This window comes from Terrapene carolina, unplaced genomic scaffold (genome assembly GCF_002925995.2).
Source record: "Terrapene carolina triunguis isolate 2854851 unplaced genomic scaffold, T_m_triunguis-2.0 Scaffold495, whole genome shotgun sequence".
In the NCBI taxonomy this organism is placed as follows: Eukaryota; Metazoa; Chordata; order Testudines; family Emydidae; genus Terrapene; species Terrapene triunguis.
The window spans coordinates 2,073,566-2,095,588 of NW_020664846.1; the positions used below are offsets into that span (position 1 = coordinate 2,073,566).

The following is a 22,023-nucleotide window of genomic DNA, read 5'->3' on the forward strand; positions in this document are numbered from 1 at the left end:
AGGGCTGGTCACCTCCTCCCCATACTGTGCAATCCTGTACTGTCAGGCATTTCTCAGGTTTTCTTGGCCAGACTTGTCTTTCTACATATTTCTGCTGGCAAGCACTATTAGATTGACAGGATGCAAAAAGCCAGGCTAGTGCTTCATAAAGAAATAGGGAGCAAAGATATAAAACCAAGTAAGAGTTTGAGATGGACTTTATTAGGCCTTTCCACAAGAGACCAAACAAAACTGCCAAAAAGAACATCCTTAAAAATGAAGCCAATGCACCATCTTAAAAGGTGTCGTCAGATTGGATTATCCTTCATGTGTGTAGCATGGCTACTGGATGGTCCAGCCTTGTGGTCTTGTGCTTGTAACTAATGTGCAGTCACTTCCATTTCTTTGCTAGTTCCAGCTTTTTTAGGAAAACTCGGCTAAAACTATTTGCATTTTGTTTTAGATGCTAGTGACTCCTGTGTTGTGGGCTGTTTATGTATCTTCTTTGCAGCACAACAGTCTAACAGCATATTAAGAGCATTCTGTGGCAACAGGGATAGAGCAATAGCTTTGGCCACTATTGAGCATCCTGGGGTTAATCACTGACTAGCAGAGCTGTGAAAGTTCTAGCTTGTGTGTTTATTGGCTGCCAGTTATTGGTGGGACCTCATCCTCAAAGGAAACCTGCACAACACTTTCAAAAGATGAGCCTGAGACTTAAATTCATAACTTTGCTAGATATTGAAAATCATGGACTGAATAGACACTGGGTTTATGACTTATTACAATAATCTATAACCCACTAACAATCCCCCCCAATTGTTTTTTTTCTCCCCTCCCTTCCTTTCCACCTATGACTGGAGGAGTGTTAACAGGCCACTTCACCTTGAAGGTCCTTTTAAATGTGTGTTAACTGCTTATTCTAAACAATCTGTTCCACCTTGTATTTAGCTGTGATGTTCTGAGTATGTTTTCCAGACCTGAAGAAGAGCTCTGTGTAAGCTCGAAAGCTAGTCTCTTTCACCGACAGAAGTTAGTCCAATAAAAGATATTACATCACCCCCCTTTTCTCTAAATATTGGGGGGACAGATTGACTGATGCTTTGTAAATACCTTACACGTCATTCAGTCATCCTGAGTTACTGATACCATGTTATGTTGATTTGGAGGTGATTATGATGCCATGAAGGAATAAATAGGAGCAGATGGGGGAACACAAGGCAAAGCAGTTCTGTTTCCATGCACATATTCTTATTAATAAAAAAGGAACAGTTTTTGGAGGTGTCAGTGACTATTTAATTGAAAAAAATCTGGATCTTGGAACATGGTTTATTTTTGTGTCCTTGTGTTTTATTTATCCAAAAAAATCTGGATAAAGTACATGATGATTTGTCTGTAGAAAATAGAATAATTTTACAATTCCGGTTTGTTGTAATACAAGGTGAAATCTAAAAGCTGCTGTGCTCTGAACTTTGTGGAATTTCAATGCTTACATTTAATGCCTTCCTTTTAATAAACGTGTGATTTATTTTAGCTTTGTGCGACAGACAAGATCCTGGAGTTTGATAGAGACTTTCGGATTAAGCACTACGCGGGAGACGTTATGTGAGTGTTTCCTTTCTGTATTAGAAGGTGCACCTTCTACTTGTTCTTGTCCAGCTTTAACCTACATTGTGTTCTCATTTCTATGTGATAAATGCAACAGATTTAAAATAAAATTCAGTGCCATACTTGTTCTTGCTACATGGTATACAGTCTTCTTGGAAGTTAGGGAATATGAAGGGTGGAGGAAGAAAAATGAAGTTTCCCAAGAGAAGCTTAGGTCTTGTCTACACAAGAAAGTTGTACTGACCTAAGAAATCTGTTTAGTGCCATATCAATTTATCTTAAATGGATAAAGAATCAATTTAAGATTAATTGAATTAAAATAGGGCACCCTTAAACTGAAACAAGAGTGTTCACACAAGCAGCGTGCATCAATCTAACTAAATTGCCTTAAGGGTTTTTCTACACTTAACATTTTTTACCAAAGTAGCTATTTTGGAATAATTATTTTTGGATGTGGATTAAATTAAATTGGACAAAGGCACTCTTATTCCAGAATAAGAGTGGTGACATGGAAAGTTACTCCAGAATAACTATTCTGACATATTTCTTGGTGTAGACAAACCCTAAAAGAATCATTAAATCAGTCCAACTTTCTTGTATAGCCAATACCTGAAGCATGTTAATGATGGAACAATTTGGGACTTTATAAAGGTGACAAATCCAGGCTTTATGGAGTCCATTAAGTGAAGGTGGATTTCTTGTGGCGTCTCTGTTGAATATAGCGTTATTGATAGACACAGCTGACAGGGGTTGGTCCTGCTTTGAGCAGAGGGTTGGAGTAGATGACCTCCTTAGGTCTCTCCCAACCCTAAGCTTCTATGATTCTGAAACAGCCAAATTTCTCTAGTAGCTTAGGGAAAAAGAACGAGGTGATAACTCTGTGGTTGAAACTTTTGCACTGCTAGCGGCTGAGAGCTTGCAAATCTAAGAGGACAGAAGTGAATTGTGAAAGCACCTGCAGACAGTACTAGAGCCCACAGTTTGTTTGTTTGAAATAATTCTTATTGTTTCTCATCTGTAGATTTAAAAGTGCATTCTCAAATTAGGGAAGCATTATTCCCATTTTAAAGAAGGAGAAATTTAGGCACATAAAGGAAGTGATTTTACCCAAAAGGTTATACAGCAAGTTAGTGGCAGATCTGAGAATGAGCTTGTCCCTTGTCTCCCAGTCCCACCCATTGACCACATTTCTTCCCTTGTATGTGATTCCACGTTGGTGCACATAAGCTTTTTCTACCGAATACCCAGAAGCTGTGGCCGTGGTGATATTTGACCTCTGTGCAACTGACTGTTTTTCTCTTTTATAGATATTCAGTCACAGGATTTATTGACAAAAACAAGGACACTTTATTCCAAGACTTCAAACGCCTAATGTATAACAGGTAGGAACAAAGCTTTGATCAGCCGACCTGTTTTGTACACTATTTTATATTCTGCCAAAATATTTTGTTATAGTCTAGTTCATAGATTTTTAAGACTAGAAGGACATTTATGATCATCTAGTATGACATCATGAATACCCAGGCTAGAGAATTTCACCCAGTAACTTCTGCATAAAGCCCATAATTTTTGGATGAGCTCGAACATAACTTTTCTAGGATGACATCCAATCATGATTTAAAGGTTTCAAGTGATTGAAAATCCACCAGATTGCCAGGTAAACTGTTTCAGTGGTTAATTACCCTCACTATAAACAAATTGCACCTCATTTCTAGTCTGAATTTGTCTAATTTCAGCATCTAGCCATTGGATCTTCCTATGCCTATGTCTGTTGGATTAAGGAGCCCTTTACAAATAGGAAATCTTTCCCCCATGTAGACCCTGATCAAATTACCTCTTAACCATCTCTTGGATGAACTGTCTATATTGAGTTTCTTTAGTCTCTTGCTGTAAGGCAGGTTTTCTAGACCTCACATCGTTCTTGTAGCTCTTTTCTGAACCCTTTCCAATTTGTCAGCATCCATTTTGAAGTGTGGGCACCAACAGAGAATAAGTATGCCAGTAATGGTCTCACTAATGTTTTCTACAGCAGTAATAGCTCCTCCTTACTGTCAGTATTCCCCCTGCCTATACATCAAAGGATCACAGTAGCCACCTCAACTGCCATGCTACAGTAGGAGTTCATGTTCAGTTGATTATCCACCATGATTCTAAGCCCCTTATAGAGTTGCTGCTTTCCAGGATCCAGTCCCCCAGCCCATCTATTTGGCTATATTAAAATGCATGCTTGAACCCAACTTACTAGGCGATCCAGGTCACTCTGTACAGTGGACACGTTCTCATCCTTTACCATTTCTCCAGTCTATGTGTCCTTTGCTAACGTGTTAGAAATGATTTAATATTTTCTTTTAAATCACTGATAAATATTGAATAGCATTTAGCTAAAAACAGACCCCGGTGGGACTCTACTGATACATTAGTTTTTTTCCAGTCCTCTGCAACTTCCCCAGTATTCCAAGATTTGTCAAATAACAAAAGTTGCTCAGAGAGCTCGTCTGCCAATTTCTTAAAGATGTGTGGAACAATATTGTCAGACATATAGATGAACATAATCTGTTGAGGAAGAATCAATATGGTTTTAGTAAAGGGAAATCATGCCTCACCAATCTACTAGAATTCTTTGAGGAGGTCAACAAGCATGTGGACCAAGGGGATCCAGTGGATATAGTGTACTTAGATTTTCAGAAAGCCTTTGACAAGGTCCCTCACCAAAGGCTCTTATGCAAAGTAAGCTGCCACGGGATAAGAGGGAAGGTTCTCTCATGGATTGGTAACTGGTTAAAAGATAGGAAACAAAGAGTAGGTATAATGGTCAGTTTTCAGAATGGAGAGCGGTAAATAGTGGTATCCCCCAGGGGTCTGTTCTGGGACCAGTCCTAGTCAACATATTCATAAATGATCTGGAAAAAGGGGTAAACGGTGAGGTGGCAAAATTTGTAGATGATACAAAATTACTAAAGATAGTTAAGACCCAGGCAGACTGCGAAGAGCTACAAAAGGATCTCTCAAAACTGGATGACTGGGCAACAAAATGGCAGATGGAATTTAATGTTGATAATTGGAAAGCATAATCCCAACTATACATATAAAATGATGGTGTCTAAATTAGCTATTACCACTCAAGAAAGAGATCTTGGAGTCATTGTGGATAGATCTCTGAAAACATCCACTCAGTGTGCAGCAGCAGTCAAAAAAGCAAACAGAATGCTGGGAATAATTAAGCAAGGGATAGATAATAGGACAGAAAATATCATGTTGCATCTATATAAATCCATGGTATGCCCACATCTTGAATACTGTGTGCAGATGTGGTCGCCCCATCTCAAAAAAGATATATTGGAATTCGAAAAGGTTCAGAAAAGGGCAACAAAAATGATTAAGGGTATGGAACGGCTTCTGTATAAGGAGAGATTAATAAGACTGGGACTTTTCAGTTTGGAAAAGAGACAGGTAAGGGGAAATATGATTTGAGGTCTCTAAAATCATGACTGGTGTAGAGAAAGTAGATAAGGAAGTGTTTCCTACTTCTCATAACACAAGAACTAGGGGTCACCAAATGAAATTAAAAGGCAGCAGGTTTAAAATTTCTTCACACAACGCACAGTCAACCTGTGGAACTCCTTGCCAGAGGATGTTGTGAAGGCCAAGACCATAACAGGGCTCAAAAAAGAACTAGATACATTCATGGAGGATAGGTCCATCAATGGCGATTAACCAGGATGGGCAGGAATGGTGTCCCTAGCCTCTGTTTGCCAGAAGCTGGGAATGAGCGACAGGGGATGGATCACTTGATGATTACCTGTTCTGTTCATTCCCTCTGGGGCACCTGGCACTGGCCGCTGTCGGAAGACAGGATACTGGGCTAGATGGACCTTTGATCTAACCCAGTAGGGCCATTCTTATGTTCTAAGTTATCAGGCCTTGCAGGTTTAAAATATTTAACTTTGATAGATGCTGTTTAACAACCTGCCTATTTACTGTTAGAATAGAAAGCATTTCATTATCACTGTAAGACGTGACTCCACGTTTTAGCTTCTTTCCAAACACAGGACAGAAATATTAATGAGCACTTCTGTTTTTTCTACCTCATTATTAACAACTGTATCATTCTTATCTAATAATGGACCTATACTACTGCTTGGATTTTTTTTGTTCCTGATTTTTTAAATATAATTTCTTACTGTCCTTGGCCCTACTAGCCACAGATTTTTTTCATTGGTACCTTTTCTTCCTTTATTAATTGTCTGCATTTTATAATTAATTATTTATAGTCATTGCTCTCAGCTTCTCCTTTTCTGATTTTATGAATATTTTAATAGGATTTTTTTAACTGAAGAAACCTTTCATGTCTGGAATTGAGTGTTTTCGGCACCTAAGTCAGCAGTTGTCTAAGAATACTTTATTTTTGCTCAACTGTTTTTTCGTTTATTTTTCTACCCACAGTTTTTCTTGTTTTCAAGCTTTGAGAGGTTGGCCCTTTTTATAGTGTCAAATATATATCACTGGTTTGGGCTGTATTCTGTTGGCACATGAATGTAACCAATCATTCCATATAAGCAACAACTAATTTTTACTTATCAGTCATCTTTATCCATCAGAAAGAGGTTATAATATAGAGTTACCTTTTGATGGGTGTAATACTACTTGTGCTAGAAAATTATCTATAATTCTTAGAAACTCCTCATGCTGCCACTAGTAAAGCACCCTAGATCTGCAGCATGTGTCCCTCTGACTGAAATCCCCCAGGATAATGCTGCTTTTCTTTCTACACATTCTAGATGTATTTTTTAAGGAATTGTTCATCCTGTTCTCTGTCCTATTCATCTATTATAGACCCCAGACCAATACTCCATGTTGTGACTTATCAGTTAATACTGTACATTGATTCATAAGCATTCTAGGTCTCTCACTTCTGAAGTGTCTTTCTCTGAAGATGGTAAGGGCATCCCTTTTCTGCCCACTCTGTCCTTCACAGATAGGTTGTATATAATGATTTTTCACTTACTGATCATGTGACTCCTCTGAGATTTCAGTAATACCAATTATGTCCATTTTCCCCCATAAACAAACATTTCTGATTTCTCATAGCATCAGTATATAGGCGGTTAAAGAATTTTTTTCTCTTTGCATCCCTTAACTTCTTGATTCTTTATATGCATGATACCTTGAGTATGACTTGTTTATATTTGTAATAGCTTCTCCTTTTGTTGCTAGTTTAATGCCCAGGCAGCTAGTCAAGCTAATCTGTCACCAGGAGTGTTTGAAATAAAATACTATGCATCTTAAAGGGAGGAGTGGATTATGTGGTGGTTCATATTAATTTCTTAGGCTACTGATCTTAATTTTGGGCCCTCTTTTATGCACATATTTATGCTGGCTAGACTAATGACTATAAAGAGGAAATCTCTCAAACCACTTTCCGTTCTACCATTATCTAGCTAGGAGAATGTGTGCTTGCCATGCTACCAGTGTATTCAGTAATAACCTTGTACCATAAATTAATTAACTAATAAACAGTAGAGTTTTGTAGCATCAAACTGATGTATTGGCTTAGCCAATCTGTCAAAAGAACTGGGATCGCCATCATTCTCTGACCCAGAAATTAATTGTCTAATTTAGAGCACAGTAAAATTAGTTACTGCCACTGACACCTTGTTAGAATCTTCATAAGTAAACAAACTGCTTCCTCTAACTCTGGCCTTGTAGCTCCAATCCTGTGTTGAAGATGATGTGGCCTGAAGGTAAATTGAGTATCACAGAAGTGACCAAGCGACCCTTGACTGCTGCTACCCTTTTTAAGAACTCCATGATTGCACTAGTAGACAACCTGGCATCTAAGGTAATGATCTGACTGTCTCAAAATCAGTTCTGACTTTGGATTATAGAGATGTGTGGATCCTCTCTGGAGTGTGTCTGTGCACTTCCTGGTTTAGAGTTCCAAGTTTATGTGCCATTATTTGTGCCTCCAGTTGAAGTCCTGTTATTGAGGACACCAGTCATAAGTAGTTCTTATTACACTAAGCAAATATTCCTTATCTTTAGCAAAGCTCTTGAAGTTTGTGGAGTGTAATGCTGAGAAGTATCCTCTTTTTTAAATTTATCTTTCAATACAAGGCGTGACTTGTGTGGAAGCAAAGTGGGAAAAGGGGAGGTGATTCTTACCTGAAATGTAGTTGGCTTGGAAAATGCAGCCCTAGGTAGAGACGTTTAGGGCTAGTGGTGGAAGTCAGGAGAGCAATGCAGTGCCCTACACTTGAGCAGCAGGATAATGTTGAGTTGTGTGGTTAAGAGAGCATTTAGAATTTATAGGTGTCTGGCAATTATTGGTACCAGATAGATTTATAATGTATTGATAGGAATAGTGAAGGGTGACTGTTCTCAAATAAGGGGACAAGTGACCTTGGAAGCTGCTAAAATATATTAACGCACTTAGAATAATGGAAGATGGAGTCTAACTTTTAGGTTATCCTTTGAAATCCATTCCAAGTCAAAATTCATTAGCCTTTGAAGGCTAAAGTGTGGTGCCCAGAATTGGACACAATACTCAGCCGAGGCCTCACCAGTATTGAATAGAGCAGTTACCTCCTGTGTCTTATGTACGACACCCCTGTTAATACACCCCAGAATACTAGCTTTTTTTTTCAACTGCATCACATGGTTCACTCATATTCAATTTGTGATCCACTATAACCCCCAGATCCTTTTCAGCAGTACTTCAGCGTATCTAGTTATTCCCATTTTGTAGTTATGCATTTGACTTTTCCTTCCTAAGTGAAGTACTTTGCACTTTATTGAATTTCATCTTGTTGCATTCAGACCAATTTGCTAATTTGTCAAGGTTGTTTTGAATCCTAATCCTGTCCTCCAAAGTGCTTACAACCCCTCCCAGCTTGGTGTTATCTGCAGATTTTATAAGCACACTCTCCACTCCATTATCCAGGTCATTAATAAAAATATTGAATAGTACTGGACCCAGGACTGACCTCAATGGGACCCCACTAGATACCCTTTCCTGGTTTGACAGTGAAACATTGACAACTACTCTTTGAGTGTGGATTTTCAACCAGATCTAGACCACATTTCACTTGTTTGTTTGAGAATGTCGTGGGCCTTACTAAAATGAGGTTTGAAAACCTTTCATTTTAATCCTACTAAGATCACATTAGGCTAGTTTTTAGGAGTTCTGTGGCTTTATTAGGCTTTGAAACACATGATCGCCCCACTCCCCACCAATAAAAATGATTAGTTACACAACTAGAATGCAGCAATTAAAATACAATTCCTTAACCAGTCAGTTTGAGAACTGTAAAGTACCTATGAGTGTGACCCTCAGGAACCTATTAACAGTCCAAATTGCTGCTGCAAGAGTTTATTCCATCACTCTAGGCCTTCCTCATTATGGAAAAGGCTGGTCATAAAACTTAGCAGGGTCAAGATAGTCTTTGCTCCATGTTGCACAGCAAGCAGCCCTCCTGGGACTGACTGGTATCGCCTACTTGCATTTATTTGCTGCACTATATTTCAGTTTAAAAAAAATGTTTTTTGGCTTCTATATTTACCTTTGTTTGGTGAAGACTTAAACTGAAAGAATTACAGAATACAATACCAATCTAAGTGCTGTTGTACTATATTAAATATTCAAGAGTCTTTGTTCCAGACCTTTCTTTTTAAACAGCTTTGGATTCTATATTATACCTGCCTTGTGCAAGCATTAACCTTGTTTGTTTGTTAGGAGTAGCCTGTGTACCATTTATTAGTCCCAAGCGGATTTGTATGAAGAGCTTTGCATAGATTTAGCTGAGTCATCTAAGGGCTTGTCCATGCAGTGGGATAATATGCTCTCCAGGGGTGTGATTTCTAAACACAGGACATGTTTAGTCTTGAGAAAATGTTAAGCACTGTTATAGAAGATGGTGATCAATTGTTCTGCATGCTCCCTGGAGGTAGGACAAGAAGTACTGTAATGGACTTAATCTGTAGCAAGGAATATTTGGGCTAGATATTAGGAAACCCTTTCTAACTATTATAAGGGTAGTTAAGCTCTGGAATAGGCTTCTAAGGGAAGTTGTGGAATTGTCGTCACTCGAGGTTTTTAAGAATAGGTTGGACAAACAGCTGTCAGGGATGGTCTAGTTCTTCTTCAAGTGCTTGCTCTTGTCTATTCCATTGTAGGTGTGTGCGCACCCACGTGCACGGCCGTCGGAGATTTTTGCCTTAGCGGTACCCGTAGGGCCGGCTGTGGCGCCCTCTGGAGTGCCGCACTCATGGTGCGGTGTATCAGGCGCTGCTAGCCCTGCACCTTCTCAGTTCCTTCTTACCGCCCGTGGTGGTCAGTCAGAGCACCTGTGTCCCTTGCTTTGCAAGTGGTCAGCGGTTTCTCGTCTAGCTTAGCCTTGTGCTTTACCTGTAAATAGTTTAATCGTTATTAGTTCTTACGTACCTGTTAAGTGTTAGTTAGATAAAGTCCCAGTGGGGACTTTGCCCCTGGCGGGGCATGCCCTGGGCTCCGGGTTTCAAGCCCTGCTCTTCGTGTAACAGGCCTATGCCTGTTAGTGACCCGCAAGAGAGTTTTCTACAGTGCCTCGGGGAAACCCATATAAAGGAATGCTATTGCATCTGCCAGAACTTTTGTCCGTGGACACAAAGAGAACGGCCCTCTGATGCAGGCTGTCCTGTGCCTCGCTTCGGAGCTGGCTCTGGTTAGATGTTTGGCTGTGTATGTGTGTTCTCCCTGTCTGCTGCCCCAGCTCTGCACAGACAGCACAGCAGACCTCGAGCGAACCACACGATGACCACAAGATCCGTTAAGGTACGAAGGCGCCAGGCCAGGTTTATTGTCGACAAAGCACCTGGCAGGCTCTACGAGGATACTAAGACATGTATGCCCGTGACAATGGACACAGCTCAGTGAATGGCAGGACTTGCCATTTCCCTCCTCGGCTGGACAAAGATACTCCCTGTGAGATGCATCTTTATCCCCTGATACAAAAAAGTCAGTACTGCCTCTTAGATAGTTATCCTTGGGGAATGTTTTTGTACCATCCTTGATATCGGGATGTGTGTGCGTCCGGATTCTGTGACTAGCACGTCTTAGGAATGTGTATGTTTGCAATATCAGCCCTGTTCTTGCCAGATTCTGTGAGCAGGCCTCATGCCAGGCCTCTGATACAAGGGCTTATGTTTCAGGTTCTCTTCCTACTACAGCGGTGCGGCTCGAACCAGCACCCAGCGCTTCAACTTCGGTGCGTAGCGCACATCCGGCCCCAGGATCCTCCTGGCACTGATCCCTGTTGCTGGTGCCAAAGAAAAAGACTAAGAAAGCGGTACTGAACAAGCCCGACCAAGGGGCTCTGGGCAAAGGACCCTGCTCGGGCCGTACGCCACTCCAGACCTGCTAAAGGGCTCGGCCTTGTGGAGTCCCCCCCCTGCCCCCCCAAAAGGAGCCTGCACTGACTCTGGGGAGTGGTAAAGGGCCTAGGCCAATGGCACAGTCGATCCCCTCCAAGGCCCCAGCGCCTGGAGATCTGAGAGCGCCTCTGCCGCAGCTGACACCGTGTGCGGCTATGGAACTGGCTAAGGCTCCCTGCGAGGGCAAGCCAACCGGCAAGGCCTCGCACAAAACAGGTGAGCGCCTCCGGAGCCAGGACAGAGCCCTAGGTCGCTATGTTCTTGGTCTCCGCATCAACCCAGGTCTCCAGCTCGCTGCTACAAGTCATCAGCACTGCGCTTCTGATCCCCATCGTGCCGCCGAAGCTCGCCCAGGTGTCGTTGATCTTCCTGGCACCAGTCTTCGTCGTGCCTTTGGTCGCCGTTGCCAAGACCTCAAGGGCGTTCCCCCACGTGGCACCGCTCCACCTACCCCTGGCACTGGTCGGACCATTCCTGGCACCGGTCTCCAGCAGTGACGGTGAGCCGTCATTCAAGCCTCCACAGCCCTGCCCTAGTCGCTGGAGGGTGACGACTTCTCAGGCTCGGAGGCACAATTCAGCCCCTCGCCCAGGCAACGTGATTGGGCTCTGGAGGGTGCATCCGCGGCATCAGTGCCAACCTGGCAGCAGAGCCAGTGGCCAACACAATGGCCTTATTGGAATGCACGGGGTGTTCCCGTCATGCTGGTGCCCCACTCCCTCCAGCCCTCGGTCGCAGAGTCAGACAGGCCGAAGGCGGTGCCCCCACTATCCATGGCACCAGGCTCGGTGCAGGACGTCCTGATGGCTGCTGCGGGTGAGGAGCCGGTACCCACCCCAAGGCCGCCCTCCCCGACGGGTGGGGATGCTGCCGGACCTCCCCCTGTTGTCCAGTCATCCTCCTCTCCAGATGAGGAAGTGGCAGAGCCTTCCAGAGCTAGCCCACAAGACGATTTCCACGAGCATCAGGCGCTGCTCCGCAGGGTGGCATCCAACTTGGGCCTCAAGGCGGAGGAGATGGAGGAACAGATGGACACATTATTTAATGTGCTCTCCGTGTCCTCCCCAGCCCAGATTGCGCTCTTGGTACATGAGGGGTAAGGCTACATTTTAGTCACGGGTATTTTTAGTAAAAGTCATGGACAGGTCACAGGCAGTAAACAAAAATTCACGGCCCGTGACCTGTCCATGACTTTTACTATATACCCTTGACTAAAACTTGGGTGGGCGGCTGCAAGGGGGTGCCGTGGGTCCTGGGGGAGGGCGGCCTGGGGGCGGAGGGGTGTGGCGGCTCATGGTTCGGGACCCGCACTGGTGCTGGGACCGGGAGGGCTTGGTGGGGCCAGCAGACTCCCTACCTGGCTTCGTGCCTCTCTTCTCTCCCCCCCCCCAACCCCCCAGCAGCTGGTGTGACTGGGACAGGGCTGCCTAGCTGCCACTGGGCCAGGTGTACCGGCTGCTCCAGAAGTCACAGAGGTCTCGGAAAGTCATGGAATCCGTGACTTCTGATCTCCATGACAAACTCGCAGCCTTAATGTAGGGGGTTCTGAACACTGCCCAAACCATCCGGCAGACCCCGTCCTCCATCCCGCCCACCTCTAAAAGGGCAGAAAAGAAGTACTTCATTCCCGCAAAAGGGTTTGAGTACTTGTGCACTCATCCGCCCCTGGGGTCGTTGGTCGTTTCGGCAGCCAACGAAAGGGACAAGCCAAGGACCAAGCAAGCACCCCTAAGAATAAATAGGATAAAACTGGATTTGTTTGGTCAAAAAAATTATTCTACGGCCAGCCTCCAGTTTCGGGTGGCGAACCACCAGGCCCTCTTGGGCAGCTACAATTTTAACTTGTGGGACTCTCTCCTCAAGTTCAAGGACTCCATGTCCCAGGAGGTGGCCCAGGAGTTCGCAACCCTGGTGGAAGAGGAGACCACAGCGGCCCGGTGCTCTCTCCAGATGGCCTGGGATGCGGCAGATTCAACTGCTCGAGTGGTCGCCTCAGCGGTGGTCATGTGGCGCAGTTCCTGGCTCCAGACTGCCGGCCTGTCCCAGGAGATGCAGGCCTCTATTCAGGACCTTCCGTTTGACAGTGTTGTCCTGTTTTCTGACCAAACAGATGTGCATCTGCATGTCCTGAAGAGTACGAGGGCAACCCTCCGCTCCCTGGGGGTGCACTCTTCAGATGTCCAAGCAGCCGTGCCGGCCTCCTCAGCCACCTAAACAGTGGCAGCCTCGGCGGGGGCCTGCGAGAAAAAGGGACACCGTGTTTAACCGCCGCCGCCCTTCGTCGTCCCAATCTCTTGCGCAGCCTGGCCTAACTAAGCACCAGAAGCGCTTATTTTGAGGGTGCGCTCAGGAGTGACGCACCAGCCAACTGCCCGGATCCTTCCTGCCCTTTCTTCGACCGCCTTTTCCCCTACTGCTTGGCCTGGTTGCGGGTTACGTTGGACCATTGGGTCCTGGACATAGTGGCTCGGGGCTACACCCTGCAATTTTTGGCTGGCCCTCCTTCCCATCTCCCCTGCCCCCAATTCCCCGTCCCTCCAGGGACCCTATTCATGAGCAACTCCTCATTCAGGAGGTCGAGAACCTCCTACGCATGGAGGCCATGGAGGAGGTTCCTTGGGATATGCATGGAAGAGGATTCGACTCCCACTACTTCCTACTCCCGAAGGCAAAAGGGGGGACTCAGACCCATTCTGGACTTGCGGGGCCTCAACAAGTCGCTCACAAAGTTGAAGTTCCACATGGTATCCCTGGCCTCCATCATCCCTTCCCTGGATCTGGGGGACTGGTACGCCATTCTAAATTTGAAGGACCCCTTACTTTCATATCTCCATATTCCCGGGACACAGATGTTTCATGGTGGCGGGGCGCCACTTCCAGTTTACGGTGCTACGGCAGTTGTCCTCTGCCCCCAGCATGTTCATGAAATGCGTGGCACTGGTGGCGGCTTACCTGAGGCATCGAAGAGTCCAGATCTTCCCCAGCTCAGTGATTGGCTTATCAAGGTCAGGTCTCCAGAGCATGTCCAGGGAAGCCTCGATCTGGTGTGCTCCACCTCCAGTGATCTGGGTGTCCTAATAAACAGAAAAGTCCACGTTAACACCCGTTCAACGCATAGAGTTCTCGACTCCACGGGGGCCAGGGCCTTCCTACCGGAAGCGCGCTTTCAAGCTATGTCATACTTGACCAGCCATATAAAGAGCCAACCACTCACCACGGCCCACATGTGCCTGTGTCAGATGGGCCACATGGCCATGTGCACCTATGTGGTAAGTCACGCCCGGCTTCATCTAAGGCCCCTGCAAGTGTGGCTGGCCTCGGTCTACGTTTTAAGCGGGCACCCACTGGACCGAATGGTCACGGTGCTGAACCATGTCCACTCCTCTCTGGACTGGTGGCGGGATCCCAAGTCGGTGCTGCAGGGAGTCACCTTCAAGACCCAGTCGCCCTCGCTCACCTTGGTCTTGGACGTGTCTGGGCTGGGGGGCCCATCTGGGCGAGCTCAACACCCAGGGCTGTTGGCTGCAACATGACCAAGCCCTTCAAATCAATGTCCGAGAGCTCAGGGTGTTTTTCCTGGTGTGCCAGGCTTTCTTACCCCACCTGGAAGGCAAAGTAGTGCAGGTCCTGACAGACAATACTGCCGCAATGTACTACGTCAACAGGCAGGGTGGTGTCAGGTTTTTGGCCCTCTGTCAGGAAGCGCTCCGCCTCTGGGACTTTTGTGTGCAGCACACCATTTATTTGGTGGCCGCCCACCTGCCCGGAGCCAAGAATGTCCTGGTGGATTGCCTCAGCAGAACTTTCTTGTCTTGCCACGAATGGTCGCTCCATCCGGAGGTGGTCAGCCTAGTTTTCCGCAGGTGGGGGACTCCCCGGGTGGACCTGTTTGTGTCCAGACAGAACAAGAAGTGCCACGTGTTCTGCTCTCTGCTGGACAGGGACAAGGGCTCCCTGTCAGACGCCTTCCAGATTCCGTGGTCGGGAGTGCTGATGTATGCCTTCCCACCTGTTCCGTTAATCCAGAGTCCTGCTCAAGGTGAAGCAAGACAGAGCGACAGTCATCCTCATGGCCCTGGCATGACCTCGGCAGCCCTCGTTCGCCAGGCTCCTGAGTCTTTCGGCAGCCACTCCGTTGTAGCTGCCTCTTCGGCTGGATCTGCTGTCCCAGAACCACGGGAATCTGCTGCATCCGAACCTGGCGCTGCAATTGACAGCCTGGTTCCTGCGTGGCTGAGCGGGGAAGAATGGCAGTGTTCTGCTCATGTCCAGCAGGTCCTACTGGGCAGCAGGAAACCCTCCACAAGGGCTACCTACGTGGCTAAGTGGAAGCTGTTCACGTGTTGGGCCTTGGATCGCCGCATCTGGGTGGAAGAGGCCCCCCTGCAGGACATCCTGGCCTATTTGCTGCACCTTAAGCTTCAGGGCCTGTCACTGTCCTTTGTCAGGGTGAACCTGGCGGCCATTTCGACTTTCCATCCTCTGTTTCACGGTAAGTCGGTCTTCGCCCATCTCATGAAGTTCCTGAAAGGTCTGGAACACCTTTACCCGCATGTCTGGGACCCGGTCCCTGCTTGGGACCTGAAGCTTGTGTTGTCCAGGCTCATGGGGCACCCCTTTGAGCCCCTGGCTTCCTGCTCCCTTCTGCTCCTCTCCTGGAAGGTCTCCTTTTTGGTTGCTATAACTGCAGCGCGTTAGGGTGTCCGAGATCAGGGCACTCACGTTAGAGCTGCCTTATACGATCTTCTATAAGGACAAAGTCCAGCTGCGTCCGCACCCAGTTTTTCTGCCCAAGGTCATCTCCCAGTTCCATACTGGTCAGGACATATACCTACTGGTCTTCTGCCTGAAGCTTCATACTACAGATGAGGAATGCAGGCTGCATATTCTGAATGTCTGGCGGGCACTGGCCTTCTACACAGAGGATGAAGCCGTTCCGTAAGTCTACACAACTGTTTGTTGCTGCTGTGGATCGGATGAAGGGTTGCCCAGTGTCTACCTAGAGAATCTCGTCCTGGATCACGGAGTGCATCCGCTACTGCTGTGAGCTGGAGAAGGTGATCCCGCCAGCGATTGTGACGGCTCACTCGACTCAGCGGCCTTCCTCGCTCAGATGCCGATCCAGGAAATTTGCCGTGCCGCAACTTGGTTGTCGGTCCATACGTTTGCCTTGCACTATGCTCTGATCCAGCAGGCTCAGGCTGATGCTGGTTTCGGCAGAGCAGTACTCCAATCTGCAAGACTGAGAACTCCGAGCCCACCTCCGAGGATTCTGCTTGTGAGTTACCTACAATGGAATTGACACGAGCAAGCTCTTGAAGAAGAAAAAATGGTTACCTAGCTTTTGTAACTATTGTTCTTTGAGATGCGTAGCGCATGTCCATTCCATTACCCGCCCCCCTGCTCCTGTGTCAGAGTTGTCGGCAAGAAGGAACCGAGACGCGCAGGGCCGGTGGCGTCTTATATACCGCGCCATGAGTGTGGCACAGCCAGCCCTATGGGTACCACTAAGGCAAAAGTCTCCAGTCGCGCATGTGGGCACGCACACACGTACAATGGAATGGACACGAGCAACACATCTTGAAGAACAACAGTTACGAAAGGTAGGTAACTGTTTTGTTTACTTGGTCCTGCCTCAGTGCAGGAGGCTGGACTTGATGACTTCTTGGGGTGTTAAAAATCAGGTCCTGCATCAGAGCCAGTCTCTTGGCATCCTAATGAGTGCAGCTGGCCTGTAATAGGCTGCCTGATTGGCTTCCCCGCCTGATTGGTTGGAAAAGTCAGCAGACTGGCTCTTCAGTCTAGCAGTAGAAGCAGTTCAGCAGCTACTGAAAGCATTCCTGATGGCTTCTGCATGTTCCCTGCCCTAGCCCCTCACTCCAGGTAACCCAGTCCCAACCCTCGGCTTGGATTCCTTACTTCTGACTCTGGCTCTGTGACCCTTGGTTCTGGCAGCTGGTCTCTGATTCTGGCTCTGAGGCATGACTGCCCATGTCTTGGTCACTGATATGAGGCCCTTTTGAGCCCTACATTTCTATGATTCTATGAAACGGTGGCTCTGCAAGTGCAGAAGGGACATGTCTCTTGATTCGGGCTTTCAAACAAGATGATCATTGAGCACAGTAACACATCGGTTGGTAACATAAATCTTTCCAAATATTCTGCTGCTGCTGTTTCATAGAATCATAGAATACCAGGGTTGGAAGGGACCTCAGGGGGTCATCTAGTCCAACCTCCTGCTCAAAGCAGGACCAATCCCTAGCCAGAATTTTGCCCCAGAGCCCTAAATGGCCCTCTCAAGGATTGAACTCACAACCCTGGGTTTAGCAGGCCAATGCGCAAACCACTGAGAATAGTCGGGTTATTGTTGGCCCACAAGATATGGTCATATGAGACCATTACTTTGATCTGAATACGGAATGTATTCTGTGCAGTAATACACTGGCTAGAGCTCTCTAACCTTAGAGGTACTTGAACTGTGTGGTTCATATACTGGTGGTGCATAGGATTCAGCTCCAGCCAGGACACCTATGGAAGTAAGTGGAACTGCCACTAGAGGCTGGCAGGACCAGTTCTGATCTGGGGAAAGTCTTGATTCCTGGAGCCATTGACTCTCTAGAAGAACTTAAATCTTTAAACCTTGGCTTCAGTTCATAAATTGCCACTTTTCTGACTTAAAGATGCTTCCTCCAGTGCTATGGTTTGAAAGGTCTGCAGGCACTGTTTTGGTTGAAACAGTCCTGGGCTTCATAAGAAAAGCACCTTGTTGCATTCCATCACATGGCTTGCTGCCTAAGTGGCACTCTTCACTCAAACCAGACTGATAGTGATTAGAGGACAAAAAAGGAAGGAAGAAAAAAAACAACAACCTGAACAACAACAATGAACAAAAAAAAGAGTAACTTTTAGAAAGCATTTAACTCTTCACCCAAAGAGTAATTGCTAATTGTGACAAATAACAGGCAGTTTTCTTGCAGCAGTGATGCTGGTGTCATATAAGAAATTAGCTACTGCCAAGAAAAAAATAAGAGAACATAACTGAATGGGCAAAAGTGTGTTCAAATAAATTACGCTTGTTAGTAATTACTAACCTTGTGTGATTTTTTTTTTTTTTTAATATGGTCATTTTAGAGACAAAACCTGTATCAATTCAAGCAAAACTCTAATACAGTGGTTCTCAAACTTTTGTACTGGTGACCCCTTTCACATAGCAAGTCTGAGTGTGACCCCCCCTTAAAAATTAAAAATACTTTAAAATATATTTAACACCATTATAAATGCAGGAGGCAAAGCTGATTTGGGGTGGAGGCTGACAGCTCGCGACCCCCCCGTGATAACCTCGTAACCCCCTGAGGGGTCCTGACCCCCAGTTTGAGAACCCCTGCTCTAATAGATATTAGAACTTTCTAATATGCTTAAATGGACACTCTTTTTCAAAGATGAGTTTAATTGTTCCACAGATATTCTAGTTGAATCCTGTTTTTCTTTTCTTAATGAAAACTGGAATTCTGAAATTTTTGGAAGGGAAGGACTTGTGGCTTAAACACAGGGCTTGAAGTCAGGTGTTCAGACAACAGAAGAGTAAGCATGGGAAGAATAGACAGTTTGAGTTCTATTAGTGGCTTTGCAAGTCAATCAATTTCTCTGTGGCTTAGTTTACCTGTTCGTAAAATGGGGGTGGCAGACTGCTCAGTGGCAATGGGGTTTAATTCATTGTTTATAAAGTGCTTTTTGAGTATCAGATGGCAGTTGCTTTAGGAATAAGTATTTTAGAAGTGTTTATCATGTACTATGGAAGAGCTATCTGTAAACACTGAATTAATTTTAACAGAAAATTCTATCAAATCTACCATGATACATAAGACACACAATCAATTTCATTTTTTCCAATTGTAAAACGTACCTTTAAAACCTCACACCAACCTTTGTGAAACGTCTACTGGTTGGATAGCTAAGACTAATTCAAAAGGGTGTTCAGTTCTGCATGTTTGCCTAGTTTGTTGAGATTCAATTAAATATATTTTTGAAGCACTGGATCTAGTGATGGCTCTTCTTATTATGGCAGATTAAATACTTAATCTACTGTCCCCTTCCAAACTTGTACTAAGAGAATCCAGGGACAGAAACGTAGGATTGTTAAACATACTTTTATTGCACTGGAAAAAGGGAAATGAAAGATATGGAGAGGTGTCTTCAAATGCATCTTTTTAAAATGTCTATAGGCTGATTTATGTAGCTGCCACATAAAGGTGTGTGCTTGACAAATGTTATCTTCCCATGCTTTCCTCTTGAGTATTTGGTCTTGTTTGACTGATCACTTGGGTTCTTCCTTTCCTTTTAAAAACACTAGGGCTTGTACTGCTCTGGCTGACATTATGATGAATGATGAGCTATTCTGGGGCTGACTGCTCTTTTGAGACCCCTCCTTTATTCCAGCCTCTCCATATGATTTTTTTCCCTCCTCTCCACTCTTTGCTTTCCCTTGAATTCACTTTGACAGGCTTCCTCTCTAGTATGTTTATAATTCCATCACTGTGACTAATCTAGCACAAATGTTTCCCTTATGCATCTTTTTTGGAGTGTCTAAGCATGTCTCAGGTAATTAGCTGCAAACCGTAGAGGAGACACTTTCTTCATTTCTTCACCTCTAGTTTTGAAACTTTCATACAGAGAAAGGCTGATCCAGTGGTTAGAGTGCTAGGACTTGAGGTTGTTTCAATTCCCTGCTCTGATGCAGACTACCTGTGTAAACTGGGCAAGTCACTTAGTGTCTTGGTGCCTCAGTTTCCCATCTGTAAAACAGAGAGAATAGTTCCTCCCCACTTCACAGAGGATAAATGCACTAAAGACAGTGTGAGGGGCTCAGATACCACAGCAATGGGAACCAGATATGTACCCCTATAAAAATCAAGTTGGCAGTAATGTTAATGTTGAAATATCCACTGCAGTTTACCCTAGTATCTATGGTACCGGGATGTTCATTACAGACCATTATGAAGTGCAAAAACTACTTTGAAAAAGCATTAAGCTTTGAAACAAAATGAAATCCAAAAAATTCAAAATGAAGGCATTATCCTGATGCTGTAAAGAGAGATCCCAAGACAGGTTTAGGAGTCTCTCTCTCATGTTGACCTTTTTGGATTTCTCCACTGTAGAACATTTAAATAAATGTAAGTTTAAGCGAGATAAACTCCAATTGTGTGTAAGATCTCAAAATGCTGTGAAGGGTGTACTTGACAGCACTGGAGACCAGTGTCCTTTGTTCACAGACTAGGTAAAACAGGGCAGTACCTGTCCCAGCAGTACCCTGCCAATGTGCTTCAACTTGGACCTGGAAGAGCCACTATTGGTCTCCATGGCCCATTCCATCCTTGATGCCTCTCATAACAAGGATGTTAGTTACTGCCAGGTTTGACCTTTGTGCTGTGGAAATCTATGATGTTGGAACTGGATTTAAACCAACTCATTCTTCATTGTGCTCAGGTCCCCAGATCCATCACAATGAGTACTTCAGCCTTATGCAGCTTGGGAGTCAACCCAGCCCTGGCAGTGACTGGCAGCAGGAGAATGCCTGCCTCCTGAAAATCCTTCCAGTTTTTTCTGCCTGCTGGTGGCTTGGCCAAGCTTCCCTGTTGCAGAGCTGCCTTGAGGGAAATTCCAAACTTTATTTCAAGTTTTCAGGCTAACAATTCCAATTCCCATCCCCATCTGGGTCCTGTGGCTGTGTTTGAACTTTCGAAGGAAGTTGTCCCCTCATCACTGCTCCCCCTTTAGAGGTGTTTGCTGTGGTTGATATCCCAGCAGTCTTCAGGGAAAGCTAGGTGAGAAAAGCCAGAGGTAAAAAGAGGGGTCTGTGTCCTGCTGGGGAGCTTAGCTGTCTCTGGGGGAGGATGTAGCCCGGTCACTTCAGCCACCCTCTCTTGTGCAGGAAGGGATGCAGGCAGGATTGGAGAGGCAGGCTCTTCTGGGCAGACAGTCTCCTTACCCATTTCCATGGACACCTTGATAGCAAGGATATATCCAATTCTAGAGAGGTTCCAAAAGATTCAGGACCTCCTTGCATTGTTCCGGAACTGCAAGAAGCCCACTATAGCATTGAGCCTTCAAGTACTTGGCCTCCTAGTACTGTGCAAAGGGATCACTCCATGGGTGCAGTCAGACAACAGGCACCTTCACGGCTTCATCTTTAAGGTCCGTTCCTGGGAACATATCAAGTGAAGGTTCTGGCACAGGTAATCAACTCTTTTAAATGGTGGTCAGCCCAAGGCCATGTCCATAAAAGGATACCCATATGCCTTCTAGACCTCCTTATCTTCACAGTCAATGCCAGCTTCAAGGGATGGGGAGCACATTTGGGATCTCATGCAGCTCAAGACGTCTGGAACGCAGAGGAAAGAGCCCACAGTATAAACTTCCTATAACTAAGAGCAATCAAGCTGATGCTGCAAAGGTTCCAGTCCAGCCTAGAGGGGAATCACATCCTCAGTCAGTCAGACAACATGACTGTAGTCGCATAAGTGAACAACCAGTAGTGAACAAGAAGCCCAGTGCTATACGCTGAAGCGATGGATATCATGCAGTGGGCATAAGAATGGCCATGGTGGGTCAGTCTATGGTCCATCTAGCCCAGGATCTTGTCTTCCAACTGTGGCCAGTGCCAGGTGCTTCAGAGGGAATGAACAGAGCAGAGCAATTTACCAGGTGATCCATCCCCTGTTGTCCAGTCGCAGCTTCTGGGCAGCACCATTGCTCGTCAGGTGTCTGCCTATAGTAGCATGGTGTTTGCAGAATCTCTGGATTCTCTGACACAGAAACCCAAGGTAGCCCTTGGATCTGGTTAGCCAAGCAGGCAGGCAGGCCTCTGTTTCCCAAATGAGACACTTGTGATGTGAGCCCAGACCAAAAAAACCCTGTGAACTACTGATGTCAGTATTTGTCCATCAAGACTTGTTTTCTCGTAGCCATCCCATCCTCCAGATGAGTGTTGGAGTTGGCAGAGCTTTCTATTCAGGAGCCCTACTGCATATT

General features: G+C 45.5%; 1 protein-coding gene across 1 annotated transcript in view; it reads left to right on the forward strand.

Annotated features, from left to right (window-relative positions):
• MYO1D (myosin ID) overlaps positions 1-22,023 on the forward strand; it is a 337,265-nt gene that overhangs the window by 125,080 nt on the left and 190,162 nt on the right. The window contains exons 12-14 of the mRNA XM_026658646.2: positions 1,514-1,584; positions 2,895-2,969; positions 7,294-7,426. Coding sequence (XP_026514431.1) covers positions 1,514-1,584; positions 2,895-2,969; positions 7,294-7,426 — 279 coding nt within the window. The remainder of the gene's footprint in view (positions 1-1,513; positions 1,585-2,894; positions 2,970-7,293; positions 7,427-22,023) is intronic.